Source organism: Protopterus annectens, chromosome 12.part0 (genome assembly GCF_019279795.1).
Source record: "Protopterus annectens isolate FY-2018-M chromosome 12.part0, PAN1.0, whole genome shotgun sequence".
Lineage (NCBI taxonomy): Eukaryota > Metazoa > Chordata > Ceratodontiformes > Protopteridae > Protopterus > Protopterus annectens.
Window position 1 is genome coordinate 1,315,896,252 of NC_056746.1, and position 18,317 is coordinate 1,315,914,568.

Genomic DNA, 18,317 nt, shown 5'->3' on the forward strand with positions numbered 1-18,317 from the left:
CAATGTGAAATTAATACTCTGCAGTATTCTTATGGATATTTGTTTAGCAATATGAATTAATATTCTGCAGTATTTTTATGGAGATTTGTTTAGCAATATGAAATTAATACCCTGCAGTATTTTTATGCAGATTTGTTTAGCAATGTAAAATGAATACTTTGCAGTATTCTTATGCAAATTTGTTTAGCAATGTGAAATTAATACTCTGCGGTATTCTTATGGAGATTTGTTTAGCAATGTGAAATTAATACTCTGCGGTATTCGTGTGGAGATTTGTGGGAAACAGTTCTTTGTTTCCACTACATTATAAGTGAGATTGTGAGTTGGGCATTATTGCAGTGACTTTGGAAGAGTTGTAAGGGCAGGGGTATTTTTGCTTTCATGCAAAGGAATGATGTTTTCTTATAATAGCAGTGGAAGACGTATAAAGGACAAGGTAACATGCCATTTCATCGGGTAGTTTCAGAGAATGTAAAGAAATTGAAGGCAGTTTGCTGAAACCACTTTGGTCAACAGTAAAGATTGCCTGCCAGTAAAAATTATTTTAATGTTCACTGAAGGTGGTTTCAGTGAATTGCTTTTTCACTTATTTGCGTTCACCAAAATGTCATTTGATGAACTGACCAAAGGGCTGTATGTAGAGATAGAGATGTGATAGGAAATATATATATATATATATATATATATATATATATATATATATGGGTACACAAAGGCAATTTTTTTGTACCCAAATTATTGGGTATAGTGGTCATGTCGATCTAGGATTCATGATACTACAGAATTTTCAAATATACTAAAAGATGTACAAAAGTAAACGGGATGTTATATGTGTACCTGGGATATAAAATCCTTAAATAACAATATTCTTCATTGGGCGGGTTTGCAAGCTCTGGAATATGGGTTAAATAATGTTAATTTATATAGTCTAGGTTTCAATACCTTTCTTTTGTGTTTTACTAAACACATTTTGACTAAAAATATTTATTTTAGGCAGTAAAGCTATTTTCAGTTACAGGTACTATTATGGGATCCTCTTTTACTCCAATATATGCTGATTTCTGTATGGGATATGTTGAGCAATTTTTGATATATGATGTCACTTATAACATTTATATTGACTATGGTGATGTTTGGTGTCACTGTTTGGATGACTGCTGGTTTGTTTGGACATCTGATTTGGAATGTTTTTGGAATTTGTTCAATATCTCAATGATAATAAGTGAGGCCTTTGTTTTAAAATTATGATACTTCCAAAATTTCATTTTTGGATGTATTGGTTGAGAAAAAGTTGGATGGAAGTGTTAAAACTTCCTTATACAGGAAGGAATTCCATAAAAATTCCTTACTACAGGCATCTAGTTGTCATCCTAGAAATATAACTAATAACACTCCTTTATCACAGTATTACAGGGTGAGAAGAATCTGTTCTGAAGTGGAAGAATGTGGCAATGTTCATGGAGATTTAAAGTCTAGATTTAATAATAGAGGTTATGATCCTAAAATATTACAACATGTTTTGGATAATACTAATAATAAATCAAGGAACAAATTATTAAAATAGCAAGATAAGAATCATCAGGTTTATGGTGGACAAAAACTAAGGTTGGCTGCCACTGTTGGGAGTAAGTAATATTAGTTATTTTTGCCATATTTTTCACAATCATTGGTTTATTTTACAGATGGATAAAGATTTGTTGGAAATTCTCCCTGACAAATGTTATTTTTCTTATAGATGTGGTAAGACTATAGGAAATTATCTTAGTCATTACACAAAATGGTTGAATACAGTACAAACTACTTTGGGTGGCAATGTTTTAAAGGTGTCTTTCTCTTGTGGTATATGTACAGTGTGTGCTGTTATTCTGAAAAGTGAGGAATTTACATCAGCAAGCACTCCTATAGTTTATGAAATTAAAACTGCTATTACTTGTAATCCACAATGGGTTATACATTTAGTTACATGTTCTTCTTCTGCTTTTTATGTTGGAAAGATTTCCCGATTTTTTAAAACACATATATTTGAACATCTTAGTGACATTAGATGTTAGTGTGAATTGGATGCCTTGTTTAAGCATGCACTTAAGCATCTTAATGCCCAGTTTCATTTTTTTGGGTACTGACAAAATTATGTTTAGTGGTCCAAATAAATTAGGATGGAAGAACATGCTTAGTGTAAAGGAATGTTTTTGGATTGTGAAACTAGGAGCTTTATTTTTTTACTGGTTTGAATGAATATTAGTTTAAGTTTTGTATTTATATATAAGTATACATCTTTAAATGTGAGTACAAAGAATTGTGATGTCACCTTCAAGGAAGTGATAAGTAACTTCTGAACATTTGAATATTATTACCATACTGAGGAATGCTGTTGCTGAAACCTGTATATGTTTTTTAAACTGACTAAATGAAGAATACATTGTTGAATTGGGTCTGGAGAGTGCTGGCCTTTGTTTTGTCATGTGGGAATTCTCATGCATGTGCACATTCAAAGTGGGGGATCTGATGAAAGTGTCAAGAAGTATGTATGGATGCATGGATTACTGTGGACAAATGGCTTATTGAGGTCATCAGGATCCAAGCAAAACACGAAGATCACAAAAATTTGCAAAATAATGTTATCAGGATAACTGGAGCATACAAGGACATTTTCTGAGTACTGGGTGTGTATCCATTGAAGAATACAATATCATAGAGCATGTGCAATGTGAAGGACATAATAGAAATAGAGCATGTGCAATGTGAAGGACATAATGGAAGCAGAGCATGTGCAATGTGAAGGACATAACAGAAACAGAGCATGTGCAATGTGAAGGACATAACAGAAACAGAGCATGTGCAATGTGAAGGACATAATGGAAGCAGAGCATGCAGATAGATGCATCATATCTGCAGACAAGTATGTGTCACAAGGTGAAAAAATGGCTTGGCAAACAAAGGACACTGGGGGTGGGTGACACCAGGAACTGTGACTTTACAAAGAAAGCATTGTATCTGTGTAGCAGACAGTGAGAGGAATGGTGCAGTATAAATATATTTAAGGTGGGCTTCATGGTTTCAGAACCACATGAGAAAACTCATGAGGAAAACCAAAATAGCAATGCAAAGGAATACCTACTGCATTAATAGGTGCGAGTCTACACAGACACTCCTTGTCTGCTATCTACAGAGGTCTATGTACCAGTGTATTTATCATTTTGACACTGAAATTACATTAACTGGATATAGAATTACTTATGAAGGTCATTTGCTTTGAAAGTGTTAAGAAAGATGAATTCTTAGATGCTTGGGTACACTTTAATAGGACCATAGGATCATAGGAAGTTACTAGGCTATTGGCTCTGAGGCTCTTATAAGCCCAGCTAAGAGTTTAGCCCATGTTTAGACAAGTCAGCACCCAAAGTATAAATAGTATAAAAAGCACATACACAAACATGTACACACACACACACACACACACACACACACACACACACACACACACACACACACACACACACACACACACACACACACACACACACACACACACAAAGGCATAGCAGGACCTCACATCTATGAGGAAGGGGGTTAGAGTCAAAATATGGAGAACCCCCTTGTGCTTGCATGCCTGCATGATAGCTGCCGCACTACTGACTATCACACACCGCCTCAGGAAGTGAAAAGAATAGACATGGGGCCAGTCATACCTAACTGATCAGCAGGCACAGCACATTACATCCAAGGCCCTGTGTAGTTTTTGATCCTATAGAAAGGACTCTTCCCTTTCATTTTCCATTCTTTCTGAAGTCCTACGGTGATTGCATGAGGGTGATCTACTTTATTGAAGCACGATTACTAATTTACATCTCTTGATACAGCACTTAACTGGTCATGTGTGTTTGTCAGAGGTCCTCGGATGATGTCTGGACTTTTGAACAATATGTGAAGCATATGGGTATGAGATTTATAGCAGAGCTTCAGATGAACCAACACACATATACATGGCTGAATAATGAAATGTTTGTTTCTTTAAGCCTGATGAGAGACATTTATGCTTTGGGAGGACAGGTGTGTGTGTGTGCATGTGTGTTACAGACATCTTTAGAGAGTTTGTTGTAGTTATCCTTTGACTATAAGCACGTTGTAAAAAGAATAAGAATACAGAACATATAAAAGGTCTGTGTACAATGTACATTGTAACAAAAGTCTGCAAGCACAGGAGTTCGCTGTATAAAGAAACCATGGGGTGTTGTGGGCAGCAGCAGACTTCAAAAAGCAAAATTCAGTAAGTTGGCTAACTGCTAGAGGTATTCTGGGACAAATATATTACTTGCAGATCTTTCATACTTTCTACTGATCTATTTTCAAAAGCTTAATGGCCCTTGATCTATAATCGTGCTGCTGTTAACACCTCCACAAAATCAATTTTTCATTTGTCTTCGCTTTATCCTTAAAAATTATTTCTGAATGTTCTGCACATTTAATTTACTGAAGCAATTTCCCTTTCTGCCTTTACATTTTTTCCAACATGCCTAATGAAAGATAACCTATACTGACATCTCTGTCAGGGCATCATTGCTGCTAATTTATCACACCAGCATGTAACCACAGCATAAGCAGAGGTGAAACAGGGTCCTACCATTGTCAGATGCCAAGAAGGTAGCTTCATAGATGTTATTTTTAACGTAGGGTGACTCACGGTCCAGGACAGCAGTTGTAGTGATCTGACCATTTGTGGCATTTACACTCAACCAGTTGGCCGGATCTGACAACTTGGCGTATCTATGAAAAAAAAAAAATAAGTAAAACACATTACATGGGCTGTTTTAGTTACATTTTTTATTTAGTACAAAGCCAACTCAGGTATCTGACTGCTCTTACCAAGACATTTAGTTAGCTGCTTTTGTTGGAAAGCTAGTTGAACAGCAATCAAACCTGCTGTTTTTTTTTCTTTTTATTGCACAAATCACAAAGATACTGTTCCTCTTACCATGAGCAGGTTTGCACAATTTTTTTTCTTTTTATTGCACAACATCACAAAGCTAATGTTCCTCTGACCATGAGCAGGTTGGCACAATTCTATAGCTCAGTCTCTAAAGCTATCCTGACTTGAAATGTCAGGCCTTCAGATGACATTAAACTATGGAATTACCTACCTGTCTGGGTCATTACATAATCCACAGCATGCATACCCCTATATGTGTTTGGGCATGTATTACACGAGACAGTTCTATGGAGAAAGCATTATGCTGTGTAAACTATTCTAAGGGAAAATCATGCAGAACTTGGCATCACATTTCAATACATTCCTGGTGTGAGTTTACCTTTACTAATGAGTATGCATCTTTATTTTAATCGCAGCTAGATTTGAACATAGTGACTAATGTCACTGTTCGGTAATGTTACTGATCCATGTTGTGTTAAAGAAGTGCAGGGCATGCCTACCTGCTGGTATACCTATGCAATACATTCATACACACACACACACACACACACACACACACACACACACACACACACACACACACACACATATATATATATATATATATATAGAGAGAGAGAGAGAGAGAGAGATAGTAGATAGATATTTATGGATGTGCTTTGAAATATCGAAGCACAGATACCTTGATTGGGAAAACATTGATCCAAAAGGATCAAAATTCAAAACAAAGAAAAAAATTATTATTTTTTTTTTTGCAGGTGTGGCATGTCCCTCTGCACCCCCCCCACCCCTAATTATATATACCATTTCCAATATCAAATCAAAGCAGGAAAATAGTGAAATCCCACTCCCTGCTATTTTGTGATCTCCCACATTCGAATGCTAGCAGAAGCAATGAAATGCATTTTGATCATTGTAAAAACATTCAGTATTATGAGAGATCATATGGAGTGCTTTTCTACATTATATATATATATATATATATATATATAGAGAGAGAGAGAGAGAGAGAAGAGATAGACATATACACACACACATATATATATATATATATATATATACACACACACACACACACACACACACACACACACACACACACACACACACACACACACACACACACACACACACACCACACAGAATGGCTACCTCTTAATTCTGTTAGCTGTGTCATTAATGCTGAGTTACTGATTTGCATATATAATGTGTACAAGCTGCAAGCTTGGTGTGCAGTAAAATTTTGCTTCCATAGCTCCACTACTTTGCTTTTCAATTGCAAGTCGGTATACGCATTTGTATTTTTATTGCACTGTCCCTGTGATATGAAAACCATTCTATGAATCCCACTCATAAAGAATAAAGGACATCTTTGCTACATGAAACTCTTCACTTTCTGTTAACTGTGGTTATATGGTTTTACAAAACTCTTTTTTCATTACTAATGCAATTTGTTTTTAACTATCAGAGTGAAATGCTGCTTTCCACAGATTCATCTGAAGAATATGTATAAATTGCAAGAAAAATACATACTCACAAATCAAGACAGTCTGCAACTTAATTCATTCCCCTTAAAAGTGCCAAACATTGAAAACTATAATCCAAACATACTCCAGGTTTAGACTGTTATAGCCAAGTACAAAATATTTCCTCTCTATTTCCAAAATATGCAAATCAGGTATGGATTCTCTGTAATTCCATCAAATCACTAAAAATTGGAACTCTATTCTGCTTCAGATAAAACATACATTGCACATGCCTTCATGTTACAACTAAAACATTATCTGAGCAAAAATTAGATTTGCTACTGCTCACCTCCCAACTAGAATATTTTTTTGGGGGGTGGTCACAACTGCTACCTTTACTCCAAATACATGTTTTTTTTCCACTTTCCCCTTTTGGGCCAGAAAGATAATGAACCACAAGAAGTAACTTTGTTTACATAAATTACATCAGTCACAATAGACTCTAGGTGACAAGACTCAGTCTCTTCTTGTCTCTTGTTAGATCAACCACTATCTCAGTGTCCCCCCTCAGTCACAGTTTCATCACTTTCTCTCCTCATCTGTCCAAAACTCACACTCCTTGTAACAGTCCAAGTAGCCCCAACCATTCTCACTTTCCCAGTTACTTTACTTTTCAATCTTAAATGTAATGATACTTTAATAGTTGCTGTAATACTAAAATATCAGGGTTCCTATTAAATAAGCAAACGCTGTTTAATCAACCCTTTTTATTCAAAATGGTGAAATCCCGAAAGCACGGAACAGCGATTTTTTTTCACAGAGAAAAAAAAATCACTGGGCTGTTTTTGGGAATTTGCCATTTCCTCCACTGTGGTGCAATCTCAGAGTTGGTATATTTAAGTAGTGGGGCGTGGGGGGGGGGGGCAAAGCCCCCCACTTTATTTTATGGGTTTTTTTTTTTCTTTTTACGAAGCAGCGATTTTTTTTCCCTGGGAAAGAAAAATTGCTGTTCTGTGTGTTCGGCATTTTGGTGTTTTGACATATTTGGATCGATTATACAGCGTTCACTAAGTTAAGCGTTCGCTGATATAATATAGACCCAAATATCACACTATATTTCATTATCAATCACCTTCCCCATTTTAATATTTCCACAGTTAAGTTGTCTCATCTTTTCATTATTTTAGTAGCTTGAAATCACAGGTAATATTACAATATCTTTTGCATTGTTATATATCTCCTTGCTATATACAAGGTTGTATCTATTTCTAAGGTAAGTTCAGCACTGTATAGACCCTATGTAAGTTATGTACATGCTCTGTTCCAAAATAATGTGCTTGTAAACTATTATAAGGCTTTTTTCTCTTATGTAACTTATAACTTGTATTCCTTCTGACATCATAATGTATGTTACACATATATCAAAAACGGTGTTAAATGTGAAGCTTTTCTACAGGGCCTCTGCTGAAAAAGGGTTTTATCCTAATTTATTGGACTTTGTTGGTAAACGAAGATAAATAAATAAAATTACATTTTTACAGTGTAATGCTCTACACAGTTAAAATATATCTAGTATTTACAACAAATGCAAATGGAATGGTCTTTGTTAAAAACAAAAACATTACAAAGAAATTATACTTTATTTAAAAAAAATAATATGGGCATGAAGCTTTTACAATGACCTTTAAGGAAGGGAGGGTTTCTAATTTGACCCTTAACCATTTCCTTTACCCCACCCTTATGAATCTATGTTTGTCAATGTTTTGTGATACTTAAGTTGGAAAAGCTGGTATTTCTATATTAAACATCATTTTGGAACTTATTCTCACATTTTATTCACTTATTTTTGTATTAAATGACAGAGACAAGGCAGAGTAATAAAACTTTTAACATACATAGAATTTAATAAATCTATAAATAAGAACATTTCTATTTAAAATAATGCTCTAGCTCTATAAATAGATAATGCTAGTTGAAGTGCAATTCATCCAATATACATGATTTCCATATCCATTTAATGAAAAGTCTTGAGCTCGGGAGAAGCAGCCTGTTATAAACTGTAGTGAATTATGCACTCAGTCTCACGGGATAAACTATAACTTTCCTTTTCTAAGGGAATGAATGGCAAAGGAAAGATTAAATATGGCAGAATGATTTATATTCTAGTAAGTAAATTTCCTACGAGCTTTTCAGTACACAGTTACTTTTTAAATACTGTTTTCAAAAGATATTCCTAGCAGCATAAGCATCTTCAAGTTTGTTCTAATGCACTATTAATTGAAACTTGGCAGAAAATTGCTAGATGACTCAACAGATATTTCTCATTAATTAACTTACTCAGGGTTGAGTACCTTAACTGGATGCTTACATCAGGTTTCACATACAGTATAAAATAACTAATGTTTTCTTTGTATGTGTTGGGAAAAAGTTTTAAAGCCTTAGATTGTGATTAAGGTGTGTCCTGACTATAGAACACTTTTAGGGCACCTACATAAAACAGTTCTGTACGTGCATGTAAAAATACACACACATTCGTATTTACCCACAGCATTGGCTATCTCTATTTGTGCATGCCCACCCACCTATTTCGATGTATGAGAACAGTAAATTGTGTATAGCTTAGCATACTTTCTCTTTGTCAGGAAGCTTTTGTTTTTGTAAATGCTATCTATGCAAGAAACAGATCCACTGCTTCAGTCACTATTTAGCTAAGTTGTATTTGAATTCTTTACTTACCCCCAGGTTCAGTGATTGCTGATGTAATGCTAGAGACAAGGCAGAGCAGCAGAGTTGTCGGTCCCAACCTTGTTAAGAACTGACAGAGCTGTCTATTTTTTAATCTGTCAAGCTCTAATTTTACTTTTTTGTTATTGTTGTTCTAAACTATGGAATATACCTATCCCATTATAGGCTACCTGGCCATGTGACTCCTCCTTGATCCATAGCGATGACAGCTGCCAAGAGACAGTCAATTGGTTGCCAAGAGACAGTCAATGGTTCAATTGTTGAAGTATATGGCACATAGGCCAAGGGCCCTACAAAACACAGATTCCAACTTTGTAGACTATGCTAATAAACCCATCCATAAATCTAAAGATGTCTTTAAGACGGTCAAGGACTCAGTCTCGCTAATAGGCAAATGTAGTTTATTCCTATAATAAGCAACTAAATAAGAAATTGACTTGGTCTTACAGAAACTTCTACAAATACTTATAACAGATAAAATATAAGCCAAGAGACCAGAGCCAATGTGGGTATTAATTTAGTTTACTTGTGAAAATACTGCTGAGTATTTTTTTTTTGAAAAACACCCTTAATACGGGTAGAAAATAAGAAAGTATACTCTAATATTGGCCTAACGTAGGCAAAAGCAATTTAACCAAACTGGTTTCACAATGAATTGTAATGTTTCGTAGAATAAACAAAGAAATATACACAACATTATTTATCACTGATTGTGCCTGTTTTCTAAATGAAAAGTGATTTAATATAATAATGTCCAAATATTTATATTCTGAGAATATGGCAAGAGTTGCATCTCCCACTAGCAGATTTGACAGTTATTGTTGACTTCCCGAATATATTAGTGTATTTTTGCCTACTTTTGCCTATGTTGATTGGCAACCCATTAGCGCTCGTTCATGAGTTAGCTTCCGTTAAGTAACTATTAAAATTTTGGAGGTCCACAGAATTAGATATTGGGGTGTTGAATTTGAGATTATCAGCATATTTTATCATTCAAAATGTTTTAAACAAAAGAATATACGAAAATATGTTAACAGAAAAGTTCACGTGCTGCTATACTTAGGTTTCTGTTTGCCTTACAGTATGGTTCCAGTACTGTTTAGGTATCAGACACCTGCCTGTATTTTATAAAACTTTCATTTCCTTGACTTGGAATCAAAGGAAGGGAATGCTCTCACACCATGGAAGGGGAATTTGTCTCCATCTGCATGACATACCACAGACACAGGGATATCTGTAGTTTCCCTGTAATGTACTGCCCATAATCTTACACAGACAATTAGTCCTACTGATTTCAGCAGGTCAACAGCTGCCATGAAAAAGGCTGAGAGTTGTGGAACTGTTTCCTAATACCTTCATTGCAGAGAGGAAGACAAATAGCACTTATGTATCTAGTTGATAGGATTACCACCTGTCTATCTTTCTGCAGAGCAGTCCTGATTTGGGCAGTTTTTTTTTTCTGTAGAAGAACATGAACAATGGCAAACATTTTCATATTTTACAAGAAAAATACTTTCTGACTTTTAACTTGTTGTTTGTCTTTTGGCTTTTCCCGGTTAGGGGTCACCACAGTGGCACTCCGGTCCGCTAATGATTGGCAGTAGATTTTCACGAACACCGAGGTGCCAGCTCGATGTCTAACCTTCAACGAAGGGACGCTCATTTACGCATGTCTTTTGAACGCCACCTAACTGCGGGGAGGACATGCAGACTCCACACAGAAGGCACTCTCTGCACTCCAGCCGAGAATCGAACGGGAGAACCTCTTGCTGTGAGGCAACTACGCTACTGCTGCACCACTGCGGCTATACTTTCTGACTTTTAACTAAATGTCATAAAAAGTTATTATACTGTTATTATATGAAGTCAAATGAATATCATATGAAGTCGTATTGAAAAACACATCATATAACACAGATCTTTAGTAATAAGATGAAAATATTTTTCATTTGATGATGGCATGGTTTATCCAGCACAATCTCAAACTTCAGTAAGAGCATCCTGATTTTAAAATATGGCAACCTTAATAGTTGAGCCTATTTTTTATATAGTGATTCACTTGTAAATGGTATTTTCCTCTAGCTGCAACACTTTTATTAAAAATGTTGTTAGTTCTATGTGCAGACGTACTGATTTGCCATGCTCAAGGACTGTAGTATTGATGAAGTGTTAGTATGCTGCAGCTGCACTCTAACAAATCAAGGGGCAGCAATGCAAAAAGAAGTAAGAAAATGTAATGTATTGTGCATAATCCATCATATGCTGAGGTTCTAATCACTAATTTGCCTAAACCTCAAAGACCTCCAAAACATAGCACAGACACAAAGCGCACTCAGCATATTAAGCCCACTTCCCTCATACAGCACAAGGATTCCCAAAGTTACAGATGCTGTGCCCATAAGGCAGGCATCAACACAACCAAACATCCTTGTTACAGGTGACTCCATTATAAGACATACAGACATACCTCTTAAAAAGATGAGCAATGAAAGAGTGACAGATAGTTGCTTGCCTGGTGCCAGGATCCATCATACCATGCGTGCACTCAGGTCTTTGAACAAATACCAGTACTGCTTTGTCATTGTTCATGCTGGGGTCAATAACCTACTTTCCTGAACTGTATGAAGAGAGAGACAGCCTATCTAAGGTAGGTATGAGCCTAGCATTAAGCAGCTTTCTACCTTCTCCAAGAATGATGTTGTGATATGAGCAAAAAATAATTGACTTCAACAATTGGCTTAGTTTTTCGTGTCATTCAAAGGGGTCCAGTATTTGTCATCCTGCAAGGATATGATTGACAGACCATGCTTCTTCATCAAGAATGGAGTGCGTAGGATACTAGCAGGATCATAGGAGGTTACTAGGCTATTGACCTTGAGGCCCTTATAAGCATAGCCAAGAGTTTAGCCTATGTTTAAACAAATCAGCACCCAATGCCCCTGTCCAGCAGGGACATGGGTGGAATCCCAGGGGTATATTTTCTGTTTCCCATCCAGTTATCCAGGTTGCATTTAAAAAGGGGTAAAGAGGTACTCTGCTTGATGTGGAGAGGGAGTCTATTCCACATATGACTGAGTCTCTGGGAAACAAATCTGTCCTGTAAACAAGTCTTGTTGATGTCACAGACCAGGTTGAGGCCACTTGTGCAGGTTACTTGAGTGGAGCTTGACTTGCGGATATGCAGCAGACCTATCAAGGTGGGGTCCATGATCACCTTGTATGCCAGACAGAGGTCACCTCTGAGGAGTCTGTATCAAACTTGAGTAGGGGGCTAGGGCTTTTAGCCTATCTTTGTATGGTAGATGTTTGAGGCCCTGGATTCTCCTGGTGAGGAACCTCTGCGGTGTCTCCAGCTGCTGCATACGCTTTGCGAGGTACATGCCGAAAGGTGCATTGTACTCAATAATGGGCCTTATAAGGGAAGAATACAGGGACGTTATGACCTCCTTGTCCCTGGATGAGATACCTTTACTTATGAGGTGGGCTATGTAGAAGGCTTTGCATACCACAGAAGCAACATGGTGGTCAAAAGTTAGGTTGCTATCAACCTGGGTGCCCAAATCCCTCACAAATGATTGAGTGCTTAGGACATTGTTATTAATGTGATAATTTGTGGGGATGTCACTCTCCCCTAAGGGGATGATGATGCATTTGTTGGTATTCAGCTTGAGGTCATGTTTCTGGCACCAGTCATTTGTAAGGTATATGACATCTCTTTTGTTTATGGCCCAGGTATAAAGTGACTTAATTTCAACAATTTTTCTGAAGTTAACTTATTGTCTTTCAGTTTCCATTGTTAAAAACATATACATCTAAACAGTTACAATAGTGCATATACATTTCTGCTCAGTACTGTACAAAATATCCCTTCAGCACAATGTCTGTACAATATGACATGCAGTTCTAATACATCTGTAACACAAGCATCTTACATGAGCATGTTGACATTCACAAATGACACACAACCACTTACAAAATTCCAGATAGCTGAGCTGACAATATCTCTTTTTGTCACACTTCTGTATAAATCATATTAATATTCACAAATGACATATAATTATTTACAAAATTCCAGCTAGCTGGGGTGGCAATATTTCCTTTTGTGACCCCCCCCCCCCCGAAGACTCAAGCTAGTTTTTCAAGTGACCCTTGAGAAATGCTGCTTGACAGGGTTGAGCCTATCTTGGAATACCTTACCCCATTCCCTGTGTTGAAATTCCAGCTGCCTTGGCATTGCTTACCCCAGTACCATGCTGCACTGTCTTATCATATGCTTGCAATCCTAGGCTTCACCATAGTAATTTGGAATTTTGCTGGCTGGGTCCCTGTAACCATAGATCCCCCTCAGACTCCTCCTGCCTCTTACTGCAAACACTTAACACCAGGGCCTCCCTATCATGATAAGGTTTCATCATGTTAACATGGTACAGTTTGTGCCACTGCCTCCTGCCTAGCAGTTCTACCATGTAAGTTAACATCACTGACCTTCCATACCAGTTTGAAGGGTCCCTCCCAAGCTACCTGCAGCTTGTTGTGTCTGACAGGAATGAGAACCATTACCTGTTGCCCTACAGCATACTCTCTTTCTCAAGCATTCCTGTCATACCAGACCTTTTTCTACTGTTGTGTTTCTACCAGGCTCACGTGGGCCAAGCCCACAAGTTCCCTGAGCCTTGTCCTGAGGTTTAGGATGTATGTCACAACAGACTCCTTGTGGGATTCACAGTTACCCTTCAATTCATCTCGAATCCAATCTAGAGGTCCCCTTACCCTATGCCCATAAAGCAACTCAAATGGTGAAAAATCTGTGGATTCCTGGGGCACCTCTCTGTAAGCAAACAACAGATGGGGCAAATATTTGTCTCACTCACTCTTGAATTGGTCTGCAAATGCCTGTAGCATGGTCTTTAGTATAGAGTTTAACCTCTCCACCAGATAATTAGTCTGGAGACGGTAGGGATGGCATTCAGGTGCTTCTCCTTACAATGCTTCCACAGACAAGCCAGCAGGTTTGACATGAAATTAGCACCTCTGTCAGCCAGTATTTTTTTTTTGGGAAACCTACCCTGCTGAAAATCTCTAACAAAGCATTTGCCACCTTTTCTTTCTCAGTGGAGAATAATGCCACTGCCACAGGGTATCTGATAGCATAATCTATTACCACTAGGATATACTTCTTTCCTGTGAAACCTGGGGTATTCAGAGGCTCCACAATATCCATAGCTACCTCTGATATTGCCCCTCAATCACAGGCAAAGGCATCAAAGGAGCTTTAACCTCATCCCCTGCCTTGCCTACCTTTTGGCACTGCTCACAAGTCCTGCAGTACCCTGTTACATCTCTGGAAATCCCAGGCCAATAAAAGTTATGCATAATATGTTTCTTTGTACACTTTATGCCCATATGACCTGCAAAGGGTATGTCATGGGCTATGACTGGAAGTGCCAGATGGTAGGCTCTGGGCACTACCAACTGCTGTATTCTCTCACCCTCTAGCCCTCCAACAGGGGTCCACTCTCTGTACAGTAACACTTTGTCCCAGTATACAGATTCCCCTTTTCCTTGACAATCAGGTGGCTCACTGGCTACCTCCCTCAGACCTTGTAATGTGGGGTCTGAGAGCTGAGCCTGTCTTACTCTCTCTTGGTAACCCTTCCTAGCTCCCCTTCCACAGGGAGTCTGGGATCCTCTGATGGCAGTACCTTACTGTCAGCCTGGGTACTACTACTCACCTCTGCCCTTGCAGTCACTCTGTCCAAGGGAACATCAGTACCCACAAGCAGCTGTAGATCACCTTTAGTCTCACTGCTACAGGGTAACAACCACACCAGTCCTGGCTTCAAGTTTGCAGTCTGTCTGGGTCCCCCCCAGGCTACAGACCCACATTCTTGTCTCCAAGCCTGACTGTGTGTCACTGCATGCATATAAGGTACTGCATTATCAAAATCATTCCCTATCAGGACATCTGCAGGGATATCCTCAAACACACCTACTTGATGGCTTCCTCTTCCACCCTCTCAGTCAAGGTGAACTATAGGCAAAGGTATTTGGAATGGGGTCCCTCCTAAAGCTCTGACTGGAGTAGACTGCCCAAGCAAGTAATGCTCTTCTTTAACTATTGCAGGCTTCACAATGGTTAGGTTAGAAGCTGTGTCTGTCTTAGCAGTGGCCTGTTTCCGGGTCTATATTATAATCTCGAAGTTACGAAACATCGAATACAATATGGTCAACACCATATTATGGAAGTTCCCTAACTTCGGAAAAAAAAAATGTAAACATCAAATACTTACCCTAACAGGTATAAGCAGGGGGGCAAGCCCCTTGCACCCCCCCACACCCCCCACTACTTAAATATACCAACTCTGAGATCACGCTACACTGTAGGAAAGGGAGATCTTCCTTTTACGCATCATACTCCGTTAAAGTGCGATCTCAGAGTTGGTTTATTTAAGTAGTGGGGGTGTGTGGGTGGTGCAGAGGGGATTGCCCCCCTGCCTAAACACCCTTTACTTGTTTTTTTTTTTTTTACAAGGTGTATTACAATTTTGATGGTTTAATGTTGCGATCAGTAAAGTTCGATCTTTAGTGATTCGAAGCATTAAACCTTCGAGATTATAATATAGACCCCCTGTTTCCCATTTACTAAGATAGGATATAACCTCTTGTGGTAGTTTGGTACCCTTGTTGTCTCCAGATAATTTACTACCGGCATTCTGTTATTCCCATTTATTGGCTCTCCCACCTTTTGTTCCCCACCTTGCCTCCATGGACATCTATATGCTACATGACCTCACTGGTTGCATTTCAAACAGTTAACCCTTGGTCCTGGATGTGTACCTGGACTAGTAGCTTCCCCTGCTACTGACAGACTCTGTTGGGGAAGTTTAGGCTGCCCGCCATGGGTTCCCTTAGACCCATGAGCAGCACTGGGTATCCCTTTCCTGTGTAGTGCTACCCTGCTTGCAAGGTATAGGTCTCCCTTCTTCCACAACTCATCTGCAGTATTGCTTTGCCTATCGGTTAACCAAATTCTCATGTCCTCAGGCAAAGTGAGGGCTTGTTCCCTCACCAAAAGGCCTGCCAGACCTTCAAAAGTGGTGACCTGACACCCACTCTCCCACCTATAAAAATAAGTGCTTAACTCAGCAATATATTCACACAAACTGTCATCTACCTTGCGTCTATGCTCACAAAACTTTTTTCTATAAGCTTCAGGTGTTAACTTAAAACACTTAAAACAATTTTTTACAGTATTATAAATTTAAGCAATCAGTATCAGACAATTTATAAATAGCAGTTACAGCTTTACCATGGGGTAAGGGGGACAGGAGCCGTACCCAGAGCCCTTGGTCAGCATTATACTGTTTACATACCCTTTCAAACATACGAATAAAACTGTCAAAATTATCACCCTCTGTAAATTGTGGAAGAAATTTACTGACCTTTTTTGCTTCTGGGGTTTGGTCACTCCCTTCCCCATTACCTCCATGACCCTGGCAAAGAGTCAGCATCCCATTTTCATGTTGTCTCTGCCTCTCATTCTTTTCAGCTTCCAGACATCTCAGTTTCTTCGCTGATTCTAGTGCCATCTGCTTCTCCTTTTCTTCAGCCTCCAAACACCACAGTCTCTCTGCTGATTCTCATTCTAACTGTTTGGTCTCCAGTTCAAGTCTCTTTAACTCTAGATGGATTTTTAAGTACTCTGTGGAAAATTTGAACTGTCCATTTTCTGAGAGTTGTACATCTCCAAGGGCAGTCTGGTTGTCCTCCTGGTTGCTGGTCTGTGATGCAGCTGTGGCCAATGCTGCAATAATTTCTGCTTTAGTCAGGTTGGCACACACCAGTCCTTTGGCTTGGCACATCTCAGTTAACTAGCTCTTTGTCAGCTTGCCATACTCCTCTGCAGACTTCCTTGCCTGCTCTCCCTGACTAACTAAGCTAACAAAAAATAAATAAAACTATTGTGATATGAAACTCTGAATGTTCACTGTGTGGCTGATAGAGAGTACAAACACCTTCTTCAGTGACCACTGTTGTCTACAAGAATTCAATAGCCACACCACTGAATCCTAATATGTGGATATCCCACCACTGCCTACCAATTAATATGTGACTCCCTACCACTAGTCCACCACTGGCAACAGTGGGAGATGTATACACTGGGAGGATGACAGGTAGACACACAGTATTTTCAGATGCAGCTCTCTGCATCAAGTGCAGTTTCCCTTAAGAGCACACAGAGACCAATCTCAATCTGGGGCTGGTTTATCTCTCCTTCTCCAGATCCCCAATAAGACTCCCCACTGGCACGTCAATAGAGTTGAGATCTCAGCTGAGTGGTCGCACCTTCTCTGTCCATCCATTGCTTCATGTCCCTGTCTAAGTAGCTGACAGGCACACCCTTTGAGATTTGATTTATATACACACACACACACACACACACACACACACACACACACACACACACACACACACACACACACACACACACACACACACGGGTAAGGCTGCCACAGGTTTACTAGCTATGCCCCCTTCTGCCTAGACTATAAAGTAGTTTTTGACTGCCATCAGCCACTCCTTATCAGCTACTCTAAGGCTCTTAACAAATGGTGACACAAAGCTCTAACTCAAGAACAGATAGTTAGACCCTTTTTTGGATTGTGCTTCTAAAATACTTTTGAGAAAAAAAGAGTAATCACATTAGTAAATGTCTCCAGCATTCAGGATAACAAAAAAAAAAAAACATATTCTTAATGCTGCAGACACTGGTGAGTAGCCCTTTGAAGTTTTATTTAATGGGTCATGGACTGCAGTGGTAAGTTTGCCACCTCAGGACAATACAAGGCAGGGTCTGTCACTGCCTTTTTTCTGCTGAACTAGTGTTGAATGACTTGATGATGGGCTTATTTTTTTATCTAAGTAGCCATGCAAAGGTTCAATGCCACCATGGGGGGGGGGGGGGGGCACATATAACTGTACAATCTTTGTTCAGTTGGAGATATGAATTTTCAAACAGGTTCCAAGCATTAACACAACCATATTCACTAAGTGATATACAATCCAGCTTAACAAAATATTCATAGTCAGATTAAATGTCTTGAAATAATATTCCAAGTTGACGCAAAGAATTCCATAATAAGCATCTCCTATTGCTTGATGGCAAGAAATGATCTGAC

The 18,317-nt window shown here is 38.6% G+C and overlaps 1 protein-coding gene across 1 annotated transcript in view; it reads right to left on the reverse strand.

Moving 5' to 3' along the window:
• CDH4 (cadherin 4) overlaps nucleotides 1–18,317 on the reverse strand; it is a 2,239,932-nt gene that overhangs the window by 335,495 nt on the left and 1,886,120 nt on the right. Inside the window, exon 9 of the mRNA XM_044090376.1 lies at nucleotides 4,622–4,764. Coding sequence (XP_043946311.1) covers nucleotides 4,622–4,764 — 143 coding nt within the window. The remainder of the gene's footprint in view (nucleotides 1–4,621; nucleotides 4,765–18,317) is intronic.